This window comes from Xiphophorus couchianus, chromosome 6 (assembly GCF_001444195.1).
Source record: "Xiphophorus couchianus chromosome 6, X_couchianus-1.0, whole genome shotgun sequence".
NCBI classification, from domain to species: domain Eukaryota; kingdom Metazoa; phylum Chordata; class Actinopteri; order Cyprinodontiformes; family Poeciliidae; genus Xiphophorus; species Xiphophorus couchianus.
The window spans coordinates 13724095-13742372 of NC_040233.1; the positions used below are offsets into that span (position 1 = coordinate 13724095).

Here is an 18278-nt window from a genome sequence, read left to right on the forward strand (position 1 = left end):
GTAAACATGAATATGGTACCAATTATTTTCCACTATACATCTATGGGTAACTTCGTGTGGCTCCATCATATAAAAGCCCAATAAAAACCCATTAAAAACACATAGTTTGTGACTTTAATACAAAAAAACTTCCAAGAGGTATGAGTACATTTTTAAGGCTCTCTAGTTTACAAATACTTTTTATGGGGCAAATTGGTGTAATGGCTAACAGTTTAACATCATTCTGGTGGCTAAAAAAACAAATGCATAAAAAATAGGTTATGTATAATTGGGTATCATCAGCTTTAGAATGCAAAACTGCATTGAAAATGGTATCAATTTAAATGTACATGTCTATGTGACATGTACATTTGGAAAAAAAAAAAAAAAAAAAAAAACTATCCTCCATGCACCACCAGTCGCACTCATAATGTAAGTGAGTGAAATTGGTTGGGGGTTTATTTGTCACAACAAATGGTTTTGTGCTATTCTCAGCACAACCATCCGTTGCAGGAATACAGGAAATAATCAAAACGTAAATTGGGTTCAGTCTGAGCTCATGTTGTGCAAAGCATGCGGACAGCACGTGCTGCCTGGAAATAAATTACCGTATTCCATCTGCCAGTGCTGAGGATGCGGCAGGTCAGAAGGTGATGTGGTTCAAGGGTAGGGGTAATCTATTATTCTAATAATCCACCCAGGCAATCAATGTTGCACTGCAAAGAGCTGCATATTAAATATCCATGCTCCATTTTCAGTATTTTTCGGTTGTGCTTTGGATTTCTCTTGCACAACCTATGACTCTCTGCTGCTCCTTCCGTGTCTTCCTTCGGACTGTGTACAAGCTAGAGGCATCTCAAATGGAGAATTATTCATTGGGCACAAATGGAGGTGGTATTTTTAGTTTGCTATGGCTGAATTATTCACCGCATTCCTCCAGCCAGAGGGCCAGTGGGACTGCTTAACTAAAGGATCACCACGAGGTGGGGAAACCCTAAAAAATACAATAAAATCCTGCACTCCAGAACACAATACCTAAAATACCAATAAAAAAGTGCTTCACTTGCACAGACAAAATGCAATATGTCAATTTTCCTCCCTTCTTATGCTGTAATCTACTTTGTCCTGAAGAATTTCATTTGTTGTAAATAGCTTTAACTCAACCAGCATCCTCATTGTAAAATATAAAGTGACATTTGGCGGGAAAAGGTTGTTTTTTTTCCACTACATGACTGCTGCTATCCCACAGCTCTGGCTCCAGCTTCTTTCAAGATTGGCAGGATGTTTTAGAGAAGAAAGGTCATGATTAGTTTCCTGACTGGCTTCCGTCCAGAGTGGTAGTGTCATCATTATTGCTCTGATGACCGTTCTGTAGCATCCTTGTAGCATCAGGGAATAAACATATTCCCTGATAAACATATTCCCTGATGCTACATGGGAACGTCTTTTCAAAGAAGCAACCAGCAGTTTGAGGTAGAAGCGTAGATGATTTTTTCTTTCTCTGTTAATTTATTTATTGCTCATTTTCTTACATGGATCATTATGGAAATGCTTTTGCAAGACTTGGATAGAAATTCAAGGGAAAAGGAAAATGGTTTCCAAATTCTCATTTGACCATCTTAAATTATTTTCTTAAGCAACAACAGAATGTGATACTAACGCAGAAGAATGTTAATGCAAAATCAGAAGAAATATTGGGATTCATCTGAATGAGAATTTTGAAAAATCTCAATACTTTCACGCTGTGGAAAGCATAACGTTGTCAAGAGAAAGTGAGAGCTCTTAAACCATTGAATAACCATTTGACACATTTTCTTTCCCTGTGATTGCATAACCAGATGCAGGAATGAGGGCATGCTGCGCTGTGAAGATGACTGAACAATTCCCTTCAAAACTGTCAATTTCAGAGGAGAAAATTCATTTTAGGAAGGCCCTAAACTAATTTTGGAGCACGTTAAGCTGCCTTCCATGTACCAGTTGCATAAGAGTGATGGTTAAGTGTATATAATGTGGCAAAATGTTATATAACCAGCTGACTCACGAACCGGTAAAACATTTGGAAGCAGCAGCCTCTGTAATGCTCCACTCACTGTTGTCGCTGTTCTCGTCCTTGCTGCCGTCGATGGTCCCATCCGGCTGCATCTGCAGGTAGAAGCCCTGCTGGCTGAACAGTCGCGTCACGATGCCTTTCAGCTGTGGCTCTGAAATGCACAAATTCACGCACGCACACGGGCAACACACACCGCACGCATACACAACCGCCAGAGGCAGAGCCACGGCAGCATCCCCAACAAGAACATGTCAGAACAAGAGTCGCATGATAATGGAAAACATATTACTTACAGCACTTTCACACACAAATGATAATTCTGAGCTATTTGAAATGCCAAAATCACCACAAACAAATCACAGAGGGAAATAACAGTATCATTATCTACAACGGAGTGCACAAGCTGTGGAAGACGGAGTGTTCAGATAATAGTAATTAAATCACATTTAATTTATTAACAGTTTTTTTTATTATCTCTAGACAGCACACGCACTATTACTAGGATCCCTGGTGAAGATGTAGCCTTAAAATATGTTGTTTATGAGACTTGCTGATCCCAAGATGTCGCGCTCAAACAGCAAGATGTGCTTAGACATCCTGACCACAACGCTCAATGAGCATGGCCACTAAAAAAACCTGCAGATTTGGACAGCCTTGTATATTATGGATTAAAATGTTTAAATGTCACTCTGGGTAACTATTTCCATTTTTTATTTAAAGCATAAAGTACAAATATTATTGAGTTGTGTTGATTTCATTTTATTTCCCACATTAAATAAATGTGCCTAAGTTAAAGGTTAGGTTTTACTTTCTTTCAGTGTGGAATTATATAAAAAAGGCATTTCATTATTTCAAGGCTTTTCTGCACCAGGAGTTGAAGTATTTTATTGTTTAACCTATGAAAACAAATGCATTTTTTTCTGTGAATATATCTTATAAAAATCCTATTCAGTTTTGTAAAAAGACAGAGAAAGACAGGCAATCACTCCAGAATCAATCTCACCTTGACTGAATAAATTACTTAACCTCACAATCCAACCTCCACAGCTTTCACAATTGAAAAATAACTAATAGCACTAAACATTTCAGCACATACATTTCAGTCTTACCAGCTGTTGAAAGGTTTATGTCATCTGCCGCATCACTTTATGAAAATATAAATGGTTGCACAACTGGTACACTTTAACAGTAGGAGAAAATCAATGAAAATGCACTTATTTTTTTGTAATTTATTGCAGCTAATGCAGGAAAATGGATATTTTAGACCACTTGGAGGTGTTTTCAAAATTAAATCTTGAGTAACTGTGGTTACGGAGTGAATGTCACTGATATCTAAACTTAATCCTCTAATTTTATAGGTAGATCGTTTGAAGTGAATGGACACACTGGTATTTCTTGATGTTATAAAAGCTGTTGCAGCATCTTTTTTAACATTGCAATAACCCCAAAACGACCTCTATCTTTGAGATGTAGGACTTCTGGCAAGTTGTCAGATTGCTACTCAGAGTTCTTTACACTCTTGAAGTGAGCAGGTGGAAACGAAAATTAGCTCAGGGCAACAAAAGTGTCAAGGCCCCTAGCAATGCCAGAAAAGAAACTATACAGTACAGGTGTAGAAAACGATGTTTATCCCAGAGATTCCAAGCCTGTAGTCTGTCCCTTGTTAGAAAAGCTTTTGATTTTTGTGTAAAAGTAAAACACAACCATTGTTATAAAGCAGAGATTTTAGCTCCTCACAGGGCAGTGGTGGAAAACTGTGTAGGTTTTGTTGTTGTTTTTTAAAACTAATTGTCTGGAGATTTTTTGACTTGGTTTGAAATAACAATATCCTTAAAAAATGGACAGTGATTATATACTTTGCTAATGGACATTATTAATTTTCATGAACATTATTAGCGCTTTCAACTGTCTTTAGCATCATATGTTTGTGATTAGTAAGGACCACCATCAAACTGCTCTTCCACAAAATGGTTTTCACTGGCAGGGAAGATTGGGCAACATTTTTTATGAGCACAACATAGACACTGAACTCTGCTGCTCTACCAACCAGTGAATTTTTCTTTTTGATATTTTAAATTGAAATGTCAGTTTTTAAAAAAATGAGCTAACGTTCAGACATTACCCACATTTGGTTTTGTCCTCCTTTTGCATCAGTTATTGCACCTGTATCGAACGGATGTGATCTGTCTGTGGTTCTGCTGAGGGGTAATAGAAGCCCAGGTTGCTTCATTAGCAGACATATTGTTGAAAAATAACTGGGTTAGTGTCTCTCAATCTTGACAATACCCATAGATACTTTGCAAGGTTCAGGCAAGGGTGACTTTGCAGGCAAGTAAAGCACAGCAGCAGTATTGTCACTGAACCAAACATATTCCTGCTGGAAAATGAAATCAGTGTCTCCATGAAACATTTCCATAAAGCAAGCATGCAGTGCTCTAAAATTTCCTGAGAGATGGCTGTGTTTGCTGCGGACTTCAAAAATGTTGGTGACATGGCACCTCAAATCATCACTGACTGGAAACCTCACTGGACTTCAAGCAACATGGATTCTGATTAATTAAGTATTTTTAATGATGAATAATATTGAACATCTTCTCACATTGATGTAATTTTTTTTTTGCAGTATCCACACAAAAACTGTTTTGATTTGAGTGCTAAAACAACATTTAAGCATACAACTGTTATCTTGCAAGTTATACAGTACATATATATTTCCCACTAGAGTTTAGTGGGCCAAAGGTCCCACCAAAAGTCATGGTGGGCCATGCCTTGAGTTTGACATGTTATTTAGAGACTCAACCTTTGCTTTTTGAGTTAATTATGTGAGTAGGGTATGACACTATAAATTCCCAATACTTAAATTTTCACAATATTTTAATTTTGGCATATTTCATTGTCTGTAAGCCATTATCATCCAAATACATGGTATAAATGCTTGAAATGTTTTAGTCCGTGTGTAATAAATGTATGTAATATATATGCTTAATTTTCTAAAATGAGTGATCAAAAAAAATTACTTTATCTTATTGAATATTAAAACGTTTTTTGATGTACCTGAAAAAGTGACGTTAGGATTGGGCCAAGGACTGCTTTAATCAAAATCTTTTTATTTTTTTATTTCTGACTGGTCTATTACTGGTTAGAGGTGACTGAGCTAAAAATCACCAGACTTCAGTTACCGGTGCATCACTGTGTAGAGTTATATTTATTTAAGGGTTGCTGAAAAGTGTGACGAGGAATCATACTTTACGTTCACATGCATCTGACGCAATGTCACAAAGTCCCTCAATGTTTGCAGTATGTGTGTATTTGCTCTAGATAGAAAATGAAGAATATAGTACGAATTACCCAGACTGTCCTCCAAGGTCACAAGAGTTGGAGGACATGCAATTAATTTCAATCTGGTCAGACACCAAGCATCCTAAATGATTTAGCAAAAAGAAACATTCAGAGACTTGCTTTCTTGAGAAAGAAAGATGGTTTTAGCCCAATCCTAATTCAACAGCAATAACAGATAGGATCTGCTCCAAAGCTGATTGCTCCAATAATTACAAGTGTGTGAGATTTATTCACATTGTAAAAAAAGAGGCACAAGCAAATGGAAAGGGGGAGCAAGCCGAAAGAGTTAGCCAAGTAGTGACCCAGAGCGAGAGTGAGTTCACGTCTGCTCAACTGTACATCATCCCTGACCATCAATTCCCAACTCACCTACCCCTGGGTTAGTGCCATCAATTCCTAGGACAGGCCCTTCATCATCCATCACGGGCAGGTTGAGGAGAATGAGGGTGTGTGTGTTTATGCGTGTGTGAAAGCACATGGGAGTGTACACATCAGTAAATCACGTGCGATAACTACGCTTCCATAAATTACGGCAACAGTGCAGCCCAGAGCAATGGCTGACGGCTCATCAGTTCCAGTCATTTAGCAGAGAGCGAGTGTAATGTACACATGTGTATTGGTGTGTGTGAAGGTGTAAACAGATTCCTGAAGCTTGCGTTTGTGCATGAAAAATGACTTTCAATGACAACAAAAATTTGAGATCATTGTATGAGTGTAGGGACCATTAGAACGACAATAGATCTACTGTACTTCATATCAATACAGAAAGACAAAAACATTCAGGTACACTGACAAATGGCATCATGACCATGGGATGGTGAATGATCACCTGCTCTGACATCGTATTCCACAAGAAAGAAACAAATCATAGTAATGTACACCAATATACACACAATATCAACCTGTACTCCACTTACACAGTTGTAAGCAACACAAATTTACAGACACACAACGAGGGACGAGAATAAAAACGGAGTCAACACTGATTGGCGGAGAAAATGAGACTGGAAATGAAAAGAGGCAGAAAGAGAAAGAGCAACAGACAACCTGCTGGAGGATAGCTTGAGCTTGGTACAGGTGTGGGGGAAAAATGTACAAAATTAAGCTTAATTTTTTTTAAGAAAATAGCCACACAGAGGGGAAAATGAAGAAAAAGAAGAAGATAAAGAAGGCGAAAATCAGCGAGGGAGTGGGTCGTCGGCTGTCAGACAGGTGTTGAGGCCCCCAGCCCTTCCATTCCCCATTTGTTTCCTCTCACAAACACCCAATCCCTAACCACCCACCACCCCTCCCTGGCCGAGGAGGTTGTCGACATGGGCGCGAGATGGAGTGGAGACGAGGAAAACACAGCAAACACGGATGGAGGCTGAGCTACTGACCTAGCCTGCAGCCCTTATGGGACACCTGTGGAGGTTTCAAGGGTGCATCTTACGAAGGGGGGAGGGGGAATAAGAGGAAAAACAACAGTCTTTTAAACAGGCAGAATTCATCAGTTCTCCAGTGTATCTGCTATTTATGGCAATGCATCAGTGCAAATGTAAGGATAATCAAACATAAGACACACAGCATCTTTGCCTTTCCTGCCTCCCTAATCAGATCTGAGGAATTACCTACCGACAAAATGATACTGAGAAGCTTGACTAATTTACTCTCTATGAAGTTACTAAGATTTAGGAAATTTGTGGCTCTAAAGGCACAGATATTGTTTTTCTGAGGCTCCCCGGACGACATCGTATTAGTCTGTCTGGCTTTAAGCTGAGGAAGACGGGTTGACTGCATCTGTTGTCCTCTCATTCTGCCTTAAAAATTGATGTCTGTCCGCCTCATCCCTCATCAGTCTGTCTGTGGGATTCTGAGTGGACCGGGCTGTCGTTCATCACACAACAGAACTATCTGGATGAAAGGGGAGGTGGGGGGGGGACTAGGGAGCAGGAGGGAATGGGAAGAGGAGGTGGCGGTGACTTGCAAGACTAGGCTGTTATTTGTGCACCATGCAGGGTAGAACCAGAGGAATCAGACAGGGAGAAGGCTGGACCTCGAAGTTTGGTAGGGGAACAGAGGCGACGAGTACGTCGATACGGCTCTCGGAGACAGAGGGCTATTCCTCCCTTCGCTGCAGTAAAGCTCCCTGTCTGCAATAAACATTTACCATTAAAAACATTTAATCTCAAAAGAGCCTTGGTGCACTGCGGTGCGGCTTATCTCCCCTCTGTTCCCCCAATCTGCATTAATATTGAATTAGGTCATTTAAAGCAGCTTCATCCCCCCTGTATATTCAATTTCCCTTTGTATTTGGGTTTGGAATGGGGGGGTGAGGGTGGGGTACAAGAGAGTGAGTGGGAGCCTATTAGTCTACATGTGTGACACAACAAAACCTCAGTTTTTATTTGAAATCTATTGTGTTTAAAAGCAATTTTATTTCAAGGTAACTAATTATTCTTAATGGAGTACAGTGAATAACTAGAGGAATAACGTCACTGGAGGCAGTGGTTGCTTTACATTCAGACAGCTCCTGTGCTTCATGTACAAGACCCACAGATAACAAGAGGACCTGCAGTAAAGAAACAGGTGGATTTTTCTAACGAAAAATCAACCGTCTCAGATTAAAGCCCCTGACTGCAGTATAATGTTTCTGCTACTCAAAGAGGGGCGGGTTGCGCAGGGGGTCTGGATGGGTAGGAGGGTGGGGGGTGTTTCCCTACACACACACACACAACACACATCTGTAATAAAAATAATTTTTAAAATAAATAAATAAATTGTCCCCACTGACCTGGTCGCCGCCGAACGGGTCTTTTCTTGCCGCTACAGAAACGGACTTTGCTGAAGACCCCCAAGAAATGCCTCTCGCAGAGAGAGCGGGGGTCTTTGCTGGGGCTGGGGCGACGTTTCGAAGTGGAGACGCGGTCGCTGTTGGATTCCCTCGCCTGGCGTTTCTGCCGGATCAGGGAGCTGGCGATAGCAGCCATCTGCCCGAACCCGATCAGCAAAGAAAGAGTCTATAGTCGCCGCCGGCAGAGGTCGGGTCTGAATGCGCTCCCCTTTGCGTGGTACACGAGCACACGGGACAGAATATAGAACGTCGCTTCTGGGTCTCGGTCCGCCGAGAGTTTTTAACTAAATGTCATCCTGATCAGAGAATCCTGTGAGTCCCGCGCATCGTTTGCTTGCATGCCATGCACCGTCTTCGAGGAGACAGTTGCATGTAACTGTTCTGAGTTTCGGTCGCACCCGGGGGTGGGGGGGAAGCGTGAAATCAGCACTTACCGATCCAGGGACATAAACCATAAACCTACGGGCAGGGCCGCTGGGGGCCGAAATATGAGGCGTGAAAACATGCAACAGTGTTCGGAGGTCGGTGCAGCTGCGTTGTCGTTGGAGAGCCTCAGGTATTCCAGGTGAACGGCGCCGCGTCAAACGAGCGCAAATCCTCCTCTGCACAGCAGGTCCGTCCCTGACGCCTCTTTAATTATGGGTGTCCACCTAAAGCCAAGTAATGCGCGCCTCTGCGTGCGAAAAGAAGAAACAAGGTTGTCCTAACTTCCTTTGGTTGTTGTTTCACATCGTCACCTCCGCGCACATTGAACAATGAGACCGTCCGCCGCCGGTTCAGACAGGAGCCCATATGAGCCCAGTTCTCTGTTCCGTCGATGGTACCTCTAAACGCAGTCTGGGAAAAAAAAAAAGGAATCGGCAGCAGAGGCTTTACTCTGCAAGGATGCTGCAGCGCTGGAAATGAAGCCAGCGGGGAGCGATTTGTGTCTGAGGAGCAACAATTAGTTGAAACAAAAGTGATTTTTGTTGTAGCACACAAATAAAAAAGGAGGGTTTTTTTTTCTCTTCCAAACGCAGTCGGTGAGTTACATCGCCGACGAGGGCTGAATGGTCCACAGTCTCCCCCTTTTCTGCCTTCCTTTCTCTCTCTCCCTTTCTCTCTCCCCCTTTCTCTCTCTCCTCTCCCTCGCAAACTCTTTTAACGCAATCATACGTGATTGAGGTTCGTATTAGGAATGCACAGGGATTGTTCAGGGCTAGATTGATTATTTCTCGATGGAAATATAGAACTAAAAAGCAGATCAAGTAGAACAAAAAGAGAAGGGTTAAATGCTGTGTGCCTTTTGTGTTAGACAAAAATGGGTTCCTCATGGAGAATATTTTTTATCTTTTATTTACAGTCTGTTAGTATAGAATTTCTGATGATGCCAACTGCAAATCAGTTAACTAAGAGTGACACAATTACATCTAACTGTTAGGAAAGCAATTTTTGGGCTTTCACCCACATCTTCACCCCAGATCTTTTTTTTTATATATATAAGAGAAAACATACATAACATACTAGGTTGGTTATAAAACTCCATGCAACAGGTTTGGGCAAACAAAAGGCATGAATGGCTAACAATGCAAAGACAAAACACATGAATGGATATGATTAAATAATAAATGACATGTATAAATGAAATGTATAAATCCAACGTATTGACATATTTAAAGATCAAAACGTTACAAACTTTGTCATGCACATTTAAACACCTCTTGGCTCAAGACCACACCACTCCTCATTTTTTCAGATATATAACACGGTTCCTTTCAAAAGTATTCATAGCCCATACAGACTTTCAAGTTTAGATTTACAAACATGAATGTATTTTATTTGGATCTGATATGATTGATCAGAACACATCAGTGCAAAGTTGTGATATGGAAAGGAAAGGCTACATGGTTTTAATTTGCTCTTTTTAAATTAAAAAGATGTTTTAATTAGCGTGTTGCATAGGTACATATATCCCTATAAGAAATCCAAATGTCTACAGCAGCAGCTAAGTATTAATCGGAGTCAACTTGTGCATTCTGCTCTGTTCTCCTGTGGTTACGCCTGCAGCTTCTTTCTCCTAGTATTTGCCCAGTTTGTGAGTACACTCACCCTGAAGGAGACCGGCCACAATAAATCACGGTCATAATTTTACTGTTGTAAAAACGTAGCAAGGCATCATTTTACATGCAGTTATTAATTGCAACAACAGCATACAGCTTTAAGCAAATGAAAACCATCCAAAAATGAATACAAAAGCAACAAAGACTTGCTAAATGATGCCTACTTCAAGAGTGATTTACTCTAACCAACAGTTTGTCTGCTAATCTAAAATAACTATTTGATGAGAAAAACTTCTGCAGACTTTGAGGATTGTCTGTTTTTTAGTCATCTCCTCCTCGTTAATCTTCTCAATAAAACAAAACCTGTCGTGATTATAAGGTTCAGTTTCCTTTGAAAAGTCAGACCTTTGTTTTTAGGTGTCTTCATCAAGCACATAAAAGCAACATGTCTTATGCTGACAGCAGTTTATGTGATGATAATAGCTCTCTATTAGACGCCCCATTGTCACATTTAATTCATTGCACTTGAATTGTGTCCTTGTGTCAATCCCACTTGAAATCTGCTCTTTAGCCTTAACCGTCCTCCACCAAATACAGAGAAATACAATGAAAGTTAGAGAATTGGTCGTTCCCGTTTACTGGGGACGCCACAAAGAATTGTGTTCATGGCACCAAAATGGTCCTGGACCCACAAAACACCTGGACTGGGCTGCTCTCATCATCTGGGACGTTGAAATGCCCACCGGATATTCCACTATGTCCTCTGAAGGGAAAACTCTTGCAAAAATACAAAAGTGAGTGGGAAGACACACACTCCCTGAACAGCTTCTGTGAGGATTAATAGTATGCACGTTTTTCAAATTGTGTCAGTGAGTGAATTTAGTGGCGCATGGTGGGCTGCCTAATATCAGACAGAATGGATCAGGAGAGCATCACAGAAGACAAGTAAGAATGCAGAAAACTCAGCTTTCAGTGTTATTCCTCAATCAACTACTGAGACAGATATGGTGGAACATTATGTTATGATTGATTCAGTTTAATATTGTAATTTTAGAAGAATACTGTGGATCAAATCAGCCAAGAAAGCAATAAAGGTGAGGTGTAGGGGTGGGTTGTAAAACTATATTCTAATCTACAAACATCTTAGAGAGCACTTCTTCAATCCAAGATCCAAACATGAAAAAAAAAGTATGGCACAATTGCAAACCTAACCAGATATGGCACTCCATTTAAACTAGCAGGCTGGGCAAGTAAAGCTTTAATCAGGAAAAAGGCCAATAGACTAAAAGTGACTCATGAGGAGTTGCAGAGGTCTAAAGCTCAGGTGCTGCGCTACGAAAAAATGCCATGTATGGAATAGTGAAAAAAAACAATAAGAAGTCCTGCTCTAGTTGGAAAAAATGTTCTCTATAACAGAATTGAAATATTTGTGTTCAAAATGCTTTGTGTTATAGAAAAGAAACATTGAAAGTTATCCTTTGCAAGACATGGTGGTGGTGGTATGATGCAGTGAGGATTATTTATCAAGGCTTTGGAAGTTAGATGAAGCTAAATATAGGCCGATTCTGAGTGAAAATCTTCGATGGACTACATAGACATGAGACAGAGGTGAACTTTCCACTTCCAGCAGGACTACCACCTGACCAACACAGCTACAAAGGAAAAGTTTATAGCAAAACAAATTTTCATCAGAGTGTTCAGGTTAAAGTATGGAATGAAATCCAATTCAGAATTTTTGGCAAGTCTTCCAAAGTAACCTTAGGGAATAATGCATGATTTCCTGCCTGCAAACATTGTTAAGAAGCCTGCAAACATGTGCTTGAAAATAGGTTTGTATTCAAGATAGATTAAAAGCTAAACTGTCAGAGGCCATTGTTTGTTTATGAACAGACGCAAAAATTGCAGGACAAAAACGCAAGAGGTCATCAAACTTCCTGCATTCCTGTGATGAAACAGCATAAAACATTTAAAGGCTTTCTCTGTGACTTTGCTTGACATTCTCTACCTAAACCAAATCTGTTCCGACAGCAAGATCAGGGAAAAAATATTTTAGATTGCTCTACATAATATTTAAAAGCCATGGGATAAGAATATGGCACTGGTTAGTCTTTTGGCTGATGTTTAGTGTGAGTGACAGGAAGGCAGTCAGATATAGACAAAGACAGACAAAGACAATGGAAAGATAAGCTCTTTCCATTCCATGACTAAAATAAATGGTCCAAATGTTTAATTAGAAACGAGCAATTGACTCAATAAGATTCAGAACAAATATTCATCATTAGGCATTGTATTATGCCTAATGATGAGAGGTAGAAATCATTAAGCCACTGCGGTATTCAGAAATATATCAACACACAACAGCACGATATTCAGTATGTGGTGTGACACACAAAGGAAACATCTCAGAAATGAGCGGGATCTTGTAGAACCTGAGCGCTACAGAAGTGGACATATATCTTCGTCAGAAAAAGATAAAGTATACCCTTTCAAGAATCTGCTTAGCTTCCTCATTCCACTGCCGACAACTAGTGTTCACTTCCTAGAGAGATTTACACAACAGCAGTGAAACAGTTCTGCACACGGTTAATACATAAGGAGACATATTTTTTTAATTGGTACACTGTTTGTTTGTTTGTTTTTTACATTTAAGCTTCTGTTTCATAAGTGTGACATATAAAATTGTTAAGGTTTTGTTATTAACTAATAATTTAATCACTCCAAATCTTCTCTGTGAACATATAGACGCTACACTGCAGCACATGACTGACTGAAGTAAAACAAAGCTAAGCCTCAGCTGCGGTCCTGTCATTTAGAACCCGAATCACTTGTTTCTGTCTGCTGCCATCTTGTGGTTAAAAAAACGAACCACAGCATGATAAGAGGAGAGAAAAAAAAAAGTCTACGTCCAACTTTCAAGTTTCTCACTTCTGAGTGTCCTTGAAATACCTCGCAGATTTGTTGACTCACAACAGCCGGAGCAAAATTTCATAGCGTAATGTCTACTCAACTTTCTCGCTGAGTCTGTAGGAGGCTGAAGAGCCGAAATGTGAGAGAATGAAAGCAATCCCACTGCTCAGACTGCTTGTTCAACACACTTCTAGTATCGACAAAAATCATCACATAAATGTGAGAAGTTTGTGCTATTAAAGCGTTACCCCACTGTAAAGGTGAATCAAACATTTAAACTACTGTCTGTGCAATAAACAATGAGGCAAATCATTAAAATCAGCATTTGTCCTGTGTTTAAGCATAGTTACCCAATTTAAAACCACATTAGGAGTCACTAAAGCCTGGAAACTAACCATGCAGCTACCAATCAATTCAGTCAGAAACCACTCACAAACAGTCCTATTTATTTTTCTATTGTGGTGTCCACCAGAAAACTTCCTCTTTCTGCAGGGACCTTCTTGATTTTAATTTTTGAGATGTTACCACCACAAAAGTCAATGTTTTTCATTGGGGTTTAATGTAAAAGACAGGCAAAAACCGTCTTATAATTGTACCACACATTCACCCCACTTTACTTTGACAACCCTAAATAAAACCCAGAGTAAACAACTTCCTTCCTCTAGTTGGTAAAAAGAGTCCACTTGTATGCAATTTCATCTCATAGAGGTCTTGTGAAAGAACACACCAGCCATTTCAGGGATAAAGCTGGTCAGACGTTTAGAGCAGGGTCAGGTTATAAAACTATATCTAAAGCTTTGAGCATCTAACAGAGCGCTGTTCCATCTGGCATCTAAAAATGAAAAGCGCATGAGGAAACTAAAAGCCTACCAAGACACGGTTGTCTACATAAACTCAAGCAAAGAGGCCAATGATAAGATAAGAGGAGCTGCAAAGATTCACAGCCCAGTTGGGAGAATATTTTATTGAGGAAAATATTAGTTATGCACATCCTAAATATTCCTTTTGTGAAAGGCTGGTAAGAAAATGGCATTTTTAAAAGAAAGTTTAAAAAAAAAAAGAAGTCCAATTAGCAGGTCGGATTAGCTGCGGTCTTGTTTGATGAGACCACAATTGAACATTCTTTGGCCTGCACACAAAATTAATACTGCATATCATTGTAAACTCATCATCAACATGGTAAACATGGTGGCAACTGTATCATGCAGTGGGGATGATTTCCTTCAGCAGGAACAGAGTTGATAGGAAGATGAAAAAACTGTGCCAACTTGAGAAGAAAACATGCTAAGTGCTACAAAAGGCTGGACCAAAGGCAGAATGACAGCAATCCTAATCATACAGCCGGAGCTTGAATGAAGTGGTCTAAATCAAAGCATATTCATGTGCATGACACAATGGTGGAGCACAGACCTGAGCCCAATAAAGAATAAATGGCAAAACTTGAAGGTTAAGATTTATAGACAGCCTACATCCAATCTCAATGAGTTTTAGTCATTGTTACATTTATTTTTTGTTGATCTATCACATAAACCCCCAATCAAATACATTAGCATTTGTGTTTGTAACATGACAAAACATGAACAAGTCTTATGTTGATCAGCTAATAAGACAAACAGAAAAATAAATACATATCTGAATAGTAGCTACTGCATTTAAATTCTTCTAAATAGCAAAGTGAGATCCTCAGGTTAATGTTTGCAGAAAACAACCCAGGTGCTCGACTCGCACAATAAGGGAAAGCAGGTGCAAACATTTATGCCAACTCCAAAAGCTCATTCACAAAACCATCTTGAGGTCAGTTTTTTTATCCTGACTGAACACATTGATAAAAAAAAAGTTTTCTCTCTTCTTTCTGCTTATTATCTACCGAAAAGGTATGCAGGGAAAGTAAATAAAGCATTGCAGAGAACAATGTATGTTAAGAGATCTTCTTCCAAACAAGCACAGCCCAACTTTACTGTTCCAATTATTTACTCAGCAGTTTCAAAATTGCTTAATAATCAAACATTTCCCAAATTATCATGACACACAGTGGGGTCAGCGGTTGAACTAGTACCAGAACAACTCCGAAGTTCAACTTCAAAAAAGAAAAGAAAAATATTTTGCTACAGTTTGCTATATCTGACTCCTTCGTGGCTATACTGGTACATCCCTCTACAAGTTATCAAAATTAAGAAATTCAGCAATATTTTAACTTCAACTCGAGACAACTGCTTTAGGAAAGCTCGTGGATTTAAGTATTGCATCCATTTCTGTCAACACCTTTGAGCTGACTACTGAAGTTTTGATTGAGGTCACCCGGTTCAGGTAACAGTGAGCTGAGATGCAGGAGAAGGACTGCCAGGGCTTTCAGTTGGAGCCCTGCAGATCCCAGTGTGCGCGCTGCTTTTGGTCCAAACTACCTCGAAGGAATCAGCTGTGCTTAATGGAGTTTCTAATTGTCTGCCCTGAATTTCACGAATTGAGAGGTGACAAAAGGAAGCACTAGGCGAAACAATGCAGAGTTTTCCTTGTGTAAACACTGGGCCATGTTTTTTAATGCCTTTGAAAACAGGAACAGTTATGTCACAAGTGAACAACTGTAGCAATGCAGTCAGCTGCCTCTGAGATGACTAAAGGACATAAGAGTGATCTCAGGCTTTTTGCCAAACAGGTAAGCGGTGGTTGTGTACAGATATGTGTGTGTGCGTGTGCATGATTGCATGGATGACAGTTTGTGTTGATATTACTCGATGCAGTATATTGTGTGCATTTGAAAAGTAAGTCTGGTTCAATAAGAATGTGTCATATCCAAGTTAGACCTATTATGACATGAACTGAACGACTTAAGTCAAAGTGAAGTCCATGGGTTGTTTTTGTTGTTTTAAGAGTCTGAATAGTAGTTACACAAAACAGATTTTCAAAGATTTTCTTTCAACTAAATGACCGATTTTTAAGTTTGGTTGATCAGTTGATCAGTTGTGACTTGTGCTCTTTAAAACCAATTCTGACGTGAAAAGTTTGAATCACTGCCCTGGAGTGCGTCTGCTATGGCGCTATCCACGGTGCTGAACCAGGCTGCTAGTTTTGGGGCCCTCTAAGGAGCGCTTTCTGGGCCCCTGAAGTTTAATAACTTGATCCCTGCATTGCCCCTTTTTTTGTTGGCTCGCTTCAGACGGAGCACTGTAAATGTACAGCCCGGCTGGGACGAAGTATCTGGAGCTCTCTGTGTCCTCTTGGTGCCGACTGGCAGAAGCCGTCTGCGGCGGGCTGCAGACTGCACACAAAACTCGGGACAAACGCGAGGAGCGCAAGGAGAAGAAACGGCTCTCTCTGCTGCAGACTCGGAGGATGTTAAACACTCGAGTGTTTAATTAAATCTATCCATCCCCCTCCTCCTTTCCTCATTCGCATCCTCTTTCCTTTTTTTAATATCATTCTTTCTTTCTTTTTTCTTCTGCCCCCCCCCCCCCCCCCCCCCCTCACTCCCTTCTGCCACTCAAGAGAGAAAGCATGCAAAGCAAAGGCAGCTGTTGAAGCTATATGTTTGTCTCTCACCGTCGGTGATAGTGGTCGACTTCGATCGTTGTCCACAGAAACACTGCAGCATATGCGCTCCTTTCTGAAGGAATGGCCTCAGAATCCTCATTGATTTGGGTTGGTGGGAGCCTTTCCTCAATCCAAACAATCGGACAGCGCTATCACAACACAGAAGGGTCAGGCAGCATAGCGTTGCCAGCCAGCCAGCCTCTCTCTGTAGGCTTCGCGGCAGCCCCTCAAAACGCCAGAAGGGCACAGTCTGCGGGACAAATTACGCTAAAACGAGGCATCTTGAGTGATCCCCCACGCCCCCCAACCACCACCACCCGTCTCTCTCTCTCTCTTCCCTTTCTAGTGCTAGCTCACTCTCCCACAAGTCTATCCACGGTCATTCGCGTCCTCAAACTCCTCTTCCGCCACGGCAAGGCAACGCAAGGACATCCTCTGCCTCCGCGTCTTTCCCAGCAGCGGACGTAAAAAGCAGGAACGCGAGAGGAGAAGGGAGAGACTGCGTGAAGGAGGGAGGGACGGAGGGAGGAGAGGGAGAGAGGGAGGAAAGGGAGCACACACGCCAAAGTTAAACTGCAGGGGTAAAGTGGCAGGCCGGACACCAGTGAGGTAATGCGGAGCTAAGAGTTTAGAAGAGCCGCACAGATGTTGGAACCAGTGATCCAACAGGGTTTTTTCTCTCTCTCTTTTTTTTTTTTTTTTTTTTTTCACAAATCCACTGGGAGCAAAACGCAGAGGCTACGTCAGCCGCAGTCAGATACCTTAAAGTCATCCTCATTGTTTGATAGTAGCAGAAAGTTTCTGGCTCTGTCGCTGCGTTATGAAAGCGCTACCTCACTTACCTCATTACTGCCCTTCAGATTCAGTTAATCTTCACACATCACTGAATAAGTTGTGGGCCACAAAACAATAAAATCCAATCATGTATTTTGTATTAACTTTCCCCCCATCTACAAATATGATTAACAACTAACCACTTATTCAAACTAATCAGTTTTTTTTCCTTCCTTCCTTCCATCAAAACAGTGTTCCCAATACTCAACCTGGTCACTCAGCTCGATATGATGCAGTCCATCCAATATATTATTAGCAAACAATCACAAAATTAATATGTGCAGAACTGCAACACTAAACTAGTAATTGGGTGTAATATTTTCCAGGCTTTGTGTTTGTTGTGTATAAATACCAAAACAATTCATACTATCCAGGTATTTTAGAAAAGGCTTAATTGTTTATTAGAAAAAGAGAGTGCCGAGGTCAAGGGGAAGTTGGGACAAAACAAGAGTTTAACAGAAACATAAATTTTCTCTTTACATGTCAGAAGGCAGACTTATCCAGTATTATCACTCTTAACAAAAAGTAATAATAATGGCAATGATTATGAATGGCCTCCCATTGTGTGTTCTGCAAAATCTATTAGAAAGTGCTAAAAGTAATTAAGAGTAATGACCTAAGGCTAAAAGCTCAAGTTCTAGGATCTAGATGTGCATTTTGACCCATGATGACAAGCACTATCCTGGGTTGCATTGGTAAAATGAAGTCAATAAGCGAATTTTACCACTAGAGGGAGATGCAACATAAAATAGTTACTGCTCAGAGGCAA

At 40.5% G+C, this 18278-nt stretch overlaps 1 protein-coding gene across 3 annotated transcripts in view; it reads right to left on the reverse strand.

Annotated features, from left to right (window-relative positions):
* Positions 1 to 16971, reverse strand: part of fgf12a (fibroblast growth factor 12a) — a 33133-nt gene extending 16162 nt beyond the window's left edge. Inside the window, exons 1-3 of one of the 3 annotated variants that reach the window (XM_028019942.1) lie at positions 8142 to 16585; positions 6748 to 6795; positions 2070 to 2180 (exon numbers count right to left, since the gene is read on the reverse strand). In XM_028019942.1, coding sequence (XP_027875743.1) covers positions 2070 to 2180; positions 6748 to 6795; positions 8142 to 8337 — 355 coding nt within the window. In that variant the 5' untranslated portion in view covers positions 8338 to 16585. Of the gene's footprint in view, positions 1 to 2069; positions 2181 to 6747; positions 6796 to 8141; positions 16586 to 16684 lie in introns of those variants that run through there. The other 2 variants (XM_028019944.1, XM_028019943.1) reach the window with 2 other exon arrangements.
* Between the last annotated feature and the right edge of the window lie 1307 nt (positions 16972 to 18278).